The following is a 13,586-nucleotide window of genomic DNA, read 5'->3' as shown; positions in this document are numbered from 1 at the left end:
TATTTAAACGTTCATTACTCCAACCAAAAGAACAAAATGGAGACATTAACGTATTCCTGCTTGGCCACAACATTGACCTACTGGCCTACTTTATGTAAAAGTCTACAGACATAAATACCACACCTAATTGTTATCCTGTTAAGTTACTATTGTGTAAAACCCCCAGACTGGACCGGACTGTTGTAGCAGAACATGACAGGAAGTTTTTGACATGGCATTTTCAGAGAGGACAGAATGGAACAGAACATATCGCAGCTAATAAAGTTATTCATCACACTGAACGATAACTGGCTGCTGGATCTCTTTACCCTGAAAGAAATTCAGTCGGAGGAAGCTTTGATGTCTGTGGATGATGTTTGGTGACAGCTGATTGCAAGTGTTAGCAATTACAGGACATGTAATCTGTTTTTCTGAAGAGGCTAAAGTGTGCCAAAGGGTGATATAATATAGATCTATATAAGGTAGAATTTACAAAGCAGTTTTATGCCCTGGATTAAAAAGGCAATCATAAAAAAAAAGCACTATTATTTCTAATTTTGCTGTATCACATTTGCAGCAGGTGGGGCTGCTTTATTTCTGTGTTTAATAAAGGCAAATAGATTTGGTTATGTTCTCAATTTTAGTGCAAATACTTCGCATTTGGCATTAATTAATCATATTTAGTTACTTTAACACAATTATTTTATGTCCTACCCTGCTAGCATGAAAAAATTGTGTTAAAGTTACTAAATATGATTAAGTAAATACCAAAAACAGTTGTATATTTTTTTCAGTTGGTGAAGTATGGAGTAAATTTCTGTTCCATTACTGTTGCAGGCAAATAACAAGTTTTGTAAATGGGAATTTGAAAAGATAATCAACACATTTTATTCATTGAAATAATGAGATGAACTATCTCTTTTATCTAATATTATTGTTATAAATGTTTTTTTTAAGATCTTTTTGAAAGCCCATCCCCAGAAGTGAATAAAATTTGAATTTGAAAAATAGGAAATTAAAATTTTGTTTTGTCAAATTATTTTTGGCTTTTATTTATCTATTTTATCCAACATCATTGTTATAAAAAAAAAGTTTTTCAGATTTTGTTGATAGCCCGTCCCCAGAACTGAAGAAAATATGAATATAAAAACGGGAAAATTAATATTTATATATATGTATATTTTTTTTATATGATTTGAGAGAAATAAAATAAAAAATCTGCAAAACAATACAGTTCAGCTAAAAAGAACATGTAAGTCTATACTTGCTCCTGCAGACTCTGTCCTGCTGTGTTTAAAGTACAGTGAACAAAGACCAAGGACTTTGTCTTCATCTTGTTTCTGGAAAACCGAGCCAAATTTGACACGACTCTTTGAGCCATAAATGCAAAATAACACGAGTCGGCTGCGTGTGTCCCTCTTCCCCCTCTCCTCTTCCTCTTTTTCTGCCTCACTACACGCTATCATCTGCTTTAGCATTCCACTCTGGGTTAAATGAAACCTTTAGCAGTTCAATGTGCATTCATTAACATATGCTTGAGTCTGTTCACAGCCAAGCCAAGGCACATGTATGCACTGCGTAGCCTCAAAGATACTAAAAAGAGTCTTGACCCGATAGCGCCTACAAATCTCAGATGGATTAGTCGACTCTGTCCATAAAAAGATTGAGCCACTAATCCGTTCTGTTGCATCTATTACATCTTAAACTAATAAAAATTTTCTTACCTCTTTCCACCAACTACAGCACTGAGATGTCATATTAAAGCGTATTTATGGCACCATCAGCGCCTCTTTCATCAAGCAAAATCAAAATCTTTCAAAATACACTGTATAAATATAACCCAGACTATTCATAACTGGTCCATCCAGTTAGAAACAAATGTTTCTTTACAAGTAGAATAATGAATCAGAACTGAAATGAATAAAGAGCGTTTTATTCAGACCGAGCATTTGGAAGCTTTGCTCTCTCCATGGCCTACATCGAGTTGACTGGTGAGCTGATTTTAAAGCGCCACGGAAGAGCTGAGCTGGGCTGTTGTTTGCTGATGTGGGTTGCTGTGACTCTGTCAACCAATCCAGCCTGGATGTGAAATGACAGATATAAACCAAAAGATGTGGGTATTCAGAGACCCACTTTCCCACTGGCCCTCATGTGACCTTTAAACATTGTTTTGACTGGTGAGTTTTAGTTTTAGCTTGGCTTTTAGTTTAGTTTAGTTTAATGGTTCATTCCAGGTCAGTTACAGTAGAAAATGAATTTTTATGATATAATGTCAATATAATAAACTGCAAAACACAGAAAAAACTATAAACTATAATAACTTAGAAAGGAGTAAACCAACCTTATTTGCTTATAACCAAAACTTCCATTCCATAATTATTATATGGTTTCTGTTTTTATGTTTTGTAAATAATTACTCAGTGTCAGTATAAATACATCGATAGACAGAGAGACACAGAGATAGACAGACAGATAGAGAGAGAGAGATTTTACATGGGAGTTGGATCGGAGCTCGTCTGCTTAACGCCACATAACACTCCTCCACCCCACATACACACACACTAAAACCACCCCCCATGGACATGGACAATACACGCAACTTAGTTTATTTTGTTTTCAACTTAATGTTCCTTTTTGCAATAACTCAGTGCAACATATATGTATATATATACTTCTTTACCCTGTGTATAGCTAACTCTCAGCTCTTAGTTATAGAAAACGTATTTATTGTGCAGGAATAAGGTCTTAGCTCTGTTACACTGGTAGCCAAGTAATCGACATTTCGTTGTCAAGATTCAACTTGTGTTTTTTTGTGCAATGTCAATAAAGGAAGTCTATGTCTAAGTCTGCCTGGCTGTGTGTTTCCTGGATGGGGTCGCCTTTTATAGCTGCTTTTTGTATGTCTGCTTCTGTCTCCTTGAACCCCAGTCGGCCTCAGCAGATGGCCGCTCACTCTGAGCCTGGTTCTGCTGGAGGTTTCTTCCTGTTAAAAGGGAGGTTTTCCTCTCCACTGTCGCTACAAGCATGCTTAGTGTGAGGGATTTATGGAAAAAAAAAAGTGTAATTGGAATCTGCCTTTTTTTGTACACCGAATTAAATTTTTTTACACCTTGAATTCCTCACACTGAATTTTTATCTGGTGGAAATTCAGCTACAAAAAAAATATGCCTGCATAAATTCAGGATTGCCTTCGAGTCAAAGAGTCGATGCAATCAACTGGTTTTCCTTAGATAGAAAACCTTGAATCAATTTGACTGGATGATTTGGTTGAACTGTAAAGTGCCTTGAGATAACGTGTGTTGTGAATTGGTGCTAAATAAATAAATTAAACTGAATTAAATACATTGATTAAAATTAAGATATAGAACATAACTTGGTGCCTGAGACGAAAAATGCTGTAAAATGAAAGGTGTTTGAGGGGAAAGACAAACTCATACTCTTTAGTCTTGCAGTGATAAAAATTTTGCAACAAAGCTGTGGATTTGTGAAAACTTAAAGCTGACCTCATTGTTCTCAACTTGCAATAGGATGCAATCAAAGCACTTTTAATTGGACACTTTTTTAGTTACTCTCAAATTTATCATTTTTAACATAGCCGGTTTTGAGCCATTAGCAAAATGGCTTTTCAGTGAACAGAAATGTGAATGAACTTAAAACGTGTCATTAAGCTTATAGAGACTCATCATCCGGTCGACCGGGGGTCAGCTCCTCCAATGTCAGGTACCACAGCTGTCATAGTTAATTTTACCACTGGTGTCACATCAGCCAGTTTGGGATGGAAGTGAAGCAATAGAGTGGATATGACTGAGGGGTTAAAGGGCTGTGGTATTAATTAAGTCTTTGCTCAGAATTTGCACACATCTTTGCAGCGATTTCAGCTTCCCTGCTGAGGATTCAATAAGATAAAATATGTACTTTCAACAACTCTACTAATGCATCCTTGCACTCATTTGCATTTCAGCAAGGTCCATTCTGTACTTACATTGCTCCATGGACGCTCTGTTTATTCAAACTTAGAGGTGAAACCATGCAATGTAGCTGGCTAGAGTGTGTTATTAGCATGCAGCATAAACAAACTGCAAAGAAATGCATTATCTGCACCAAATGTTTTGTAATTAATCAACGTAAATGTGTTAAAGAACCAAACGCAACCTTAACCTGAAGATATGAAAACATCTCTAAGAACAGTCATTCCTGTCAGGTTTATCAAGTGGGGCAGGTTTCTTATGGACCTCAGTTGGGTATAAAAATATGATATCCTGATAAGAATCAAAATATATTTACTTTAATGCTCTATGAATTATTTATTATTGCCTCCAAATAACGGTTAGCTAAATTCATCAAAAAGTAGATCAAATCGCTGTCAAATGGAGCCAGTTACAAACTTCAAGGACTTCGAATAAACTTTCTTAGCCCAACGTGTTTTAGCTTGTTGCCACTTTCAGGGTCCGATTCAAGCATATTGATGCTGAAGTGAGTGAGTCCTTATTAGTAAAAAAAGAGCGGATGTAGATTTATCCAATCAGAGGCCTTCTGTCTGCAGCACTGTTTGCAGTCACCTACAATTTTGCAAGTCTGCGGAAGGGGCGGGGGTACATTCACTGCGACACACATGCAGACTACCTGGTGTCTGAGTATAAATCAGCCTTAAGGAAAATGAATATTGGCTCACTGCTGCATCCTCAGCTTAGCGCTCGTATGTCTACTGTGGAAGGGTTGACAACTTTTTGGTTCACAGCATACAGCTTCTCTAAGTAAGGACACTAATGCTGCAGAAATTTTCAATATGCATTCAATATTCTTAGCTAGGCAATAAATCATTCTGTCTATGGTAAGATATTAATTGATTAATTAGAGTTAATGCCCAAACCAATTATCTCAGTGTGCCACTGCAAGAAATGGTAAACAATGGAGTTACATGGTATGAAGTATTATGACAAAGTTATGTTAGCTAGGAGCATCGACAGAATAAGGATTATTGGAGTTTGGTTTCAGGACCACTTTCACCTTCACAGCTGAGTTATAGCTAGTAATCCAAGCAAATAGATTATTTCGGAGAATCCTCTATTGGATTAAAAGTTTTCTATCTCTCAGTCACCTTCTGTTAGATACAAACAATTCAAATAAAGTCTCCTTTGCTTGGATATGCCATAATAAATACTTCAGTCATTTTAAAGGAAATGCTAATTATGCTAAGATAAACTCAGCGTTTCTGTTTGAGAAAAGAAGATCTAGCAAACAACTTATACATAGCCTGAATGAAATCTGATGAAGGTTTGAGTCGTCTGACAGAGAACTAGATGTTTCAGAACATATGTTCTACTCACTACTAGGGTTAAAAACATAGAGAATAACGGTTCACGGTAAATACATATATTTCTTAGTCTCATCTAAGAAATCAAAGGTACAGACTGGATCCAAAATATGAATGTAATAAAATTTTGTGGAAAATTTTAGTGGAATTATGTAATTAATTCTAGATCTAAGACAATAGTTTGAGTTTTTTTGCTAAGCAATATAGCAAACAGCTGTTTGGTAATTAAGTGATGAACAAAGAAATTGTTTGGTTTTTGTGACTCAGTTGAGTATTCAAGGTGTTACATCTTTGTGATTTTCTAGAGATTTGTTCTTTTTTACTTCTCTTCAACATACATATTTTGTCATGTAACAATATATTTTGTAATTTAACCAGAAATTAGAAAAAATATTTCTCTCTATATAGTTGAGTTACCATAGTTATATAATTTTTATATTTTGCTTCTTACAAATGTGAAACTCCTTAGTTAAAACTTGTTATAACACATTGTTTTTATTTTGTATTTTTTTAAGTCAAGTATTTGAAAAACATTATTAGTTGTACTTGGAATTTGAAAAATAAGAGATTTTTGTTTCTCAGGGTGAATCACTTAGCACTAACTTTAGTAAAATATGGAAAAATAAAAGCTCTGTAAAAATCAAATATTGGACACAGCCTATAAAACTGCATTTAGTGCAACCCCAAAAATGATTTAATACAGATGTTTTTCCTGGACAAGATTTCCTGTTTGTGCTTTGACCACCTGACCAGATCTAGATGGCTCAATGCAGGCTTTTGAATAACATCTAGATGGTTTTATTTCTGTATAATCCCACTGATATGGAGGACAGATTGGATTTGTGAATTAACTTCTGAGGGCTTTTCTTCTGCTGCCCTTCCAACAGGGTAGCAAAGTGATTTTCTCAGTACTGGCACCTACAGTTTGGAGACAAAACTGCTGCAGTCTGCCATGAAAAAAAGCTGAAAAGCAACCTTGAGTCAATTTCCAGCAGTACCAGATTACTATGCTTTATATGGGTTATAAACAGCGCTGACCAGCGTGGATGAGAGTATTGAAGCCACTCATGATTTGACCAATCATCCTGATCAATAAGCTGCTCACACTGGAAATAAAAAGAAGCTGAAGAATCAAAGATCAAAGGTAACGATTTGCAGAGTTTGGGTTAAATTATTCAAATCTTAGTAGTAAAGTGTATCTAATTTTAATATCTATGAAAAGCCAAGAGAGAGAAGGTAACTTCTACCTAAACATCAGCTCTCACATTCCAGATTGATCAAGCAAGGACCAACAGAATTTAAAGAGAGGTGCAGAGATGTCTCTTAGAAAAACTGAGCTAAAGTCTGGTTGTTTCTGATTTAAGACTTTTTTGATGTCAGCCAAAAACTGAAAATGTTTAACACAGAAAAAAAGCATGCTGGGATGGAAGCCATGCTCTCCCTGTTATAAGGCGTTACATCCAGGCTGCTAACTAACTTTTCTAAACTCATATTGGATACAGGAGCAGAGTTTCGTTTCGATTCCAGTTCCTGTCAATTCTCTATTCTGAATCTTTTAAAAAGAATCATAAAAGATATAGAAAATTAGCTGGCTAACTGTGTTCTGTCTGGATAAATGATCTGAACTTTTGAATTAAATTGAATTCCTTGAACTTCAACCTTTATGTGAAAATTATCCCATAGATACATTTTAATGTTTTAGTTTTGTGAACAAATGATCAGATTTCATACTCAGACACTCAGTAAGTTTTACTGTATCATATGAAACGGATCCCAAATGAACTAAAATAAAATTCTTTACTAAAATGCAATCAGAAAGCGTGTCTGCAGTCTCCACTACATTGGATCCGTACATTTTACTGCACATGTGTTAAATGGATCCACTGACACAGCTGCAAACATGAGAAAAGCTATGAAACAAAGAGGGGAGATTAGAGGAGAAAAGAAAAAGTAGATGAAAAAAAGTACAAAAAAAGAGAGAGAAGGAGGTAACAAGATCTAGAAGTTACCAAAAGGGACTAGCTTCTTTGCTGCAGCAGCGGCTAGTAGCTGTTTCTGTTGTTTTTTTGTGACTGAAAAAGAGCTAAGAAGAAGTAAAAAAACTAATTTAAAAGACTGATTTTGAAAAGCGACCAAAGGGGAAACGAATAAGGAACTTGTGCATCATTTTCAAATGTCTGCATCTGCATTAGAGGGCCACAAACCTGCCTTTCCCTTGGACCCAGAATTTCCTCAGCCTACAACTGTGCATTTCCAACTTTAATGCAGTTCTTCTCAATCAAAAGAAAACATAATTATGATGGTTTCCATAGAGATAGATTAAAGGAACTCATTTTGAACATTGCTCTGTTTTCCTGTTGCAAAGTTCTCTTGTTCTGCAGATCAGTTGCTTCCTGGCACATTAGCAAATCACGATGGCCAAAATATTATTTATTTTTATGTTGCATTTGCTACCCTTTAAAAAAAAGGTGGAATTTACCCTTTATAAATTAGGAAGGAAGAGAATAATTGCTCTAAGGAATTATTCATTCCTTAGAGCATTGAATTACCACCTTATCTCCTGCCTCAGACCTCGACGGGCTCTAATCCCTGTTTCTATCAGGATTATTATCAGTCTAACTGATGATGACAGCCAACTCAGATGCTTTCCCTCAGCATAACTGATTTAGCAAACAGTTCATTTTGTAGAATATGTTCCTACATTAAATGCAATAAAGATTAATAGCGTAATATCTCACAACATGATGGAATAATAACCTTTGATGTATGTCTTTCCCTTCAAAACAGGAAACTATTTTTTTTTACAACTGTATTAACTGGCTGGGTAAAAACAACATTATGCCACTTCTCTAATTCTGTCCCCTAATAACTGGAATATTTTGTTCCTATTACGTTCACGCTTCTTTTGCGAGAGCACTTCAAAGGTTCGAGCATCGCTGAAGTGAACTTCACAACAGCTTTCACTCTCTGTAGCTGTAGATTGTTTATATCCGCTGGAGATCAGCTTGCAAATGTGTCCGCAAATTGACAAATAGCAGTTTGGAGCTAAACGGGGGGGGGGGGGGGATATGTGTGAGGGGCTCACAAATACTCACTGCTGAATTAAAAAGCTCCTTTTTTTCTTTCTAAATGTTCTCTGACTGCTTGAAAATGTACATTTCTTCATAAAAACATGTATTATAAACAAATACCTTCATCCATTGGAGAAAATCAGGCAAAGTACTTAAATGAAATCCTTCCAATGTAATTGTAAGGAAAAGCAAGGGTTGCAGTATAATGTATTAGCCAGCGTTGCTTGGGTCACCTGAGCAGAGTGCAGTGTTTCTCCTGCCCAAAGCCCACACTGCAGCAGCACTCATTACCTGGGTCTCCATAGAGACAACCTCGGCTGCCTGCACTGGACCAGAGCTCTAAAAGCTTTCATTTCACAGAGCTGCACCTCTCAGTCCAGAAGAGGTGCAAAAATAAACGATTCTGATGGAAGCTGCTCACCAGCCCTAATCTCTGTCGGCCTATTCAACCACAACAAACAGGCGGCAGAAACAATACTATCTGAGATCAGCAGTCACAGCTTCTTATTGTCTCTGTGCTGAATAAAAAAGGGGAAAAGAAAACACAAAGGGAGGCTTATTTATGCCGCAACTGTCTGCTTCATTTCTGACAGAGCAACATTTCATGTAATGAATGGACACAGAAGGTCAGTGTCAAACAGAGCAAGATTTTTTCAAAAAAGAGACAAATCTAACGTTTCTAAGTTTTAAAGGAGCTGCGTCTGCCATTCAAAGTTTCCCTCTAGATGTCTCCAGCAGCAGCCATTTTGCAACACTGCTGTCTGGACCAAAGAGACTGAAAAAGAGATTCACCAGCAAAGCCAGCAGAGGTTTAAGCCCAGTGCAGAAGCAGACCTGCAGTAACCAGCGCTGTCCTCTTTGTTTCCAAAAACTGCCTTCATTTTTCTATCAGAAAACAATATTTGCTTTTTTTTATCTTTATTATTTCCAATCCTCCCCTGCAAATAACGCCTGTCTTCTCTGAGCCCTTAGGATGGCCACAAAATGGTTTGCCTGTCATGTTTGCTTGACGCATGATCTCCTCTTATCTCAGTCCACGCTGTGGCCACTTTTCAGCCCCTTCTTTACATTTTACCTCCCAGCAGACCTTTTAAATATCCTCTTTTTTCCCCCCTAACTGATATCTGCTCCCCAACACACGTCCATCCCACCCTCGACACCACTGTGCCTCGTCCCCCTCAAAGCCCCTCCTTTCTCAATTCTTGTATTTGCTATAATAATGAAAAAAGTAACCCTTATTTTAACATGGGCACAAAGGTTCTTATTCAGGCTGGCCTTTAATGTCTTCGCTTTGCACAAAACATTATGTGGATTCATTTAGTGAGATTTAGTGAGGGTTATAAAGGGCTTGTCTTCTTTTTTTTCCCCCAATTCAAAATGACTCCATGTCTGTGCTTCTAATATGGCGGGTGCAATGCCGGAAAAAAAGCGCAGTCAAACCTATGTATGCCTTTTTTCTTTTAAAGATAAACACAGGATGTTTAAGGGAAAAAAATCACACAAACATGCAGCACATGTTAGAGCAATTCATTAAAAACAATGCATTTATTATGCAATGCATGTAAATAGATCCAGTTTCTATCAAAATACTTGCTGGTTTACAGGATGAAATTTATTGTTTTGAATTCAAACAATTTTTTTTGTTCTTATTAGGGGGAAAACTGATTTGTCTGATATGAAATAGAAGTGCAGATTTAAGATTTAAACAATTGCTTGTTGCACCAGCTTATCCTGAAAATGAAATAAGGCAAAAATAGCTTCTAAATATTTTTCATCAAGGTTTAATTTATAGATAGAAATTGATTATATGCAGATAATTTGCAGGCTAGACATTAAAAAAATGCAAGAAATTTTCCACAGACTGAGGCCCTGTGCAGTTTTAAGGTAAACAGCAAATCATCTCTCACAGAAGCTGCCCAGAAAAAAACCAAATAATTGTTCGACTTGGTCTAAACCTTAAAGATTATGTTTAATTGAAGCATTAAAATAATAATGTGGGTTTATTTGGAAATGCACAATGTATGCTTCTGCAGCAAAGGCTGCACCTATCACCATCTTACATTTATATCACCCCCTTTTCCTGCTTTTTTCCTTTTCTCTCTTCTTAAATGATCATTTGGAAATGTTGACCATGCAGAAATACTGAAACATTTTTACGCTTGAGCTCCATGAGGGTTCCTGCGGACTGAACTGTCAACCCCCTCACCTACAGTGCCCACAGCCTGTGACAGGACATAGCAACAGCCTGTTCCTTATCGCTCGATTGTAAAGCAGCTCTAAAAAAATGAAAAATCGAAATTTCTCTGCAGACCTGCAGCAGAATAGTGCAGGTTGGTGTTTGAACCCTCGCATAAGGCTGAGATAATTAGGGAAAACTTGAAGTTCCGATGTGCGCATAAGCATCACTCACCATTCAAGATGCACTGGGAAAAGATAAGAGCCAATATCCACATGCCCCGCTCCGTTCAATATCCAATCTTAATGCTTTTTCTTCTTCTTTCTCCGCACTCTTGCTTGTTTATTCTGTTTTTTTTTTCTTTTTTTTATCCTGTCAACAAGTCAGTTGCAATGAAAGGAAGCGGAGCTTGCAGATCTGGTTCCCTCTCTCCCCTCTCTGGCTCTGTCTCTCTCACTCTCTTCCTCCCTCAATCCTGCACGTTGAGAGGAAGAAGATGAAGAGGAGAAGCCTTGAGCTTCTTCCTGCTGATGATTGTCTCCTGGTAAAAAAAACAACAACACAGATATTGTATATGATCCACAGCTGTGCGCTCCTGCTCCACCTGCGCCTCCGCACCGCTCCGGGCCTCAGAGCAGCCGTCCGCCCGTATCGGAGCGCTGCTCTGCAGGAAACATCTGCAAGCTGTGCTCAGTGCGCTCCGGCTCCAGGTGAGCTGTGCTGAGTCAGAGGCTGAAGACGCATAGGACAAAGTGGCTTTTTTTGCGTAAACCCAACACCAGTCAAAATAATAAAACAAAAACAAAAAAAAAAACCTTTAAAATAAAGAAAAAGATTGATATAGAGTAAATTAAATAAAAATAAAAGGAACCCAGATAAGTCTTCCCAGAAGATAAAAGTTGGAGAAAAAAAATGAGAGGATTGAGTTGATTGTTAGCTGCGGAGGAAACTCCTCTCTTCGCCGCCACTCTCCGTCCGCGGAGCAACAAGCACACGCATCTTCCACGCACACACTGCGCACTGTGGTCCCCGCGCTCAGAACCTGCCCTGCCTCAGAGCGCGCTGGAACAAACCCGCGCCTCCTTCTCCGCAGACGCTTTGTGCCTCTCCATTGCCTTAAAGATGCAGGACCTGGGGGTGGGAGAGGGGGGGTGAGGAGGGGGAGCGCGCAGCTGAGCCTCTGAAGGTGTGTCAAAAAAAAAAAATCTTTACATGGGAGCAGTTTTTTTTTACTTTTCCTGTATCACAGAGACGAAGGTGTCCCGGTTGGGCGCATTAACAAAGGTGAGGGGAGATCCAGCTCCATTCAGGACACCGATCTGTGGTTTGCTGGAGCTGCTGGTGTGAAGGAGGGAGACAGAGAGAGGGAGTGATGTAGCCTACACCTGACTCTGTGCTACGGAGAGAGGGGCCAAACGCATCCAAAGATTACCTCCAGTGGAGGGGATCTTCAATCTGAATTTAAGATAAATATGTTTTCTGGAGAAATTCTGAAAGCCTGGGGTGTTTTCTTTTATCTTTTTTTTGGAGGGATTTCTGTTCAGCTGTAACCCCCTGCATCCATTAATTGACCTTGACAAATACGACTAGCAATCCCCCCCACTGCACCAGGGGGCATCAAACAGCAGCCATGTCAAGCCTCCTCCGCCCCCCTGCATGAGTTCAGGTCGATACAAACAGCACAGGATGATGGGAGGATGTGAATTCACAGGTTCACAATGAATGAGGAAGCCCTGAAGTAAATGCTGCCTATTTGAAATAATTAGAGGTGACCTCTCCATTAACATATCACTGCTAATAATGAGCAGGTGGCTCTAAGGAAAACTGACTGGAGTGATGGAACAAGGTGGCCATAAATACTTAGAGTTAAATCTTCTTCTTAGGTTTAGAAACAGCATGCAGAAGGATTTTTTAAATAATTTTACTGCAGTTTAAAACTAAATAGGCTACTGCTCATTAGAAATCCATTGTAATCATTTGTATTCGACCTTGTCCAACTTTATTTCAATTATACTCAGACTTTATCTACAACCAGCAGGATTTGTTGTGATGATTTTAATAAAAGTGAATCAAGAGCTAAAATGCTGCTGATATTAACATTGAATTATATCTATTCGAATAGAATTGCTTAAAATCTAACAAAAATGCATCGCATGTGTCCTTTTATTGATCTTTATTGCAAATAACATAAAATATCTACGTATGTTTGAGTCACTAATTAATTTGACCTTTTTTGCCGTTTAAGTATTACAAAAACGTGTTAAGCATGATTAATTTGCTCTTTTTATACATGAGGACTTTCTATTTTTATCATTTCATAATAATTAAATCAAATAATTGGCATTTTTTGCAGCTTATACATAGAACTTCTCTTGCTCCGCCCCTGCTAGTCGAATGCTTTCTCTTTTTTGATGTTTGTTATACTATATTTTTATTGATTTATTTATATTTTATCAGATTGTGTCCACAGACCTCAGTGTGGTTGTTAAGGTTTGATTAAAATTGGGTCATGACAAGTGAAGAAAAAATATTTCAATCTTTTGTCTTTGCAATAAAAATCTGAAAAGTGTGGAGTATCTGTAGACAACCCTTGTTACTTTGATACCCTGAATTAATTTGCAACCACAAAACAGTGCTTTAATGAAATAGAATCCACCTGTGTGTAATTTAATATCCGTATTAATGCAGCTGTTCTGTTTCAGGCCTCAGATGTTTGTTAAAGAAAATAAGAGAACAAACAGAAATATGAAGAACAAAGCAAGTCATGGAGAAGTTTAAAGGAAGGTAAAGTTATTTAACAATATTCCATCTGAACAAAGTATTATGGTCAGAAGCGACAAAATATGACTTAATTGGAAATAATGACAAAAAATGTTTAAGAATTTCAAAAGTGACGATTTCAACACATCAACTATTATCTTCTCAATTCAAATGTCTGGATCCGCAGTGAGTTTGAGTCTTATATAGACAAGGCCTTGTATTGCTTGGAAACATGCAATGGTAACTAATGAGTGGGTCGTTTGGTTCCACTGTTAGCCTGTAATAT

The 13,586-nt window shown here is 37.5% G+C and overlaps 1 protein-coding gene across 4 annotated transcripts in view; it reads right to left on the bottom strand.

Moving 5' to 3' along the window:
* Positions 1-11,696, bottom strand: part of LOC119797547 (Down syndrome cell adhesion molecule homolog) — a 137,945-nt gene extending 126,249 nt beyond the window's left edge. Inside the window, exon 1 of one of the 4 annotated variants that reach the window (XM_038306667.1) lies at positions 10,775-11,696. In XM_038306667.1, the coding sequence (XP_038162595.1) occupies positions 10,775-10,817 (43 nt within the window). In that variant the 5' untranslated portion in view covers positions 10,818-11,696. The remainder of the gene's footprint in view (positions 1-10,774) is intronic. The other 3 variants (XM_038306666.1, XM_038306665.1, XM_038306664.1) reach the window with 3 other exon arrangements.
* Between the last annotated feature and the right edge of the window lie 1,890 nt (positions 11,697-13,586).

This window comes from Cyprinodon tularosa, unplaced genomic scaffold (assembly GCF_016077235.1).
Source record: "Cyprinodon tularosa strain WSP-4 unplaced genomic scaffold, ASM1607723v1 ctg589, whole genome shotgun sequence".
In the NCBI taxonomy this organism is placed as follows: domain Eukaryota; kingdom Metazoa; phylum Chordata; class Actinopteri; order Cyprinodontiformes; family Cyprinodontidae; genus Cyprinodon; species Cyprinodon tularosa.
The sequence above is the reverse complement of the archived record's forward strand: the minus strand, read 5'-3'. Positions and strand labels throughout refer to the sequence as shown.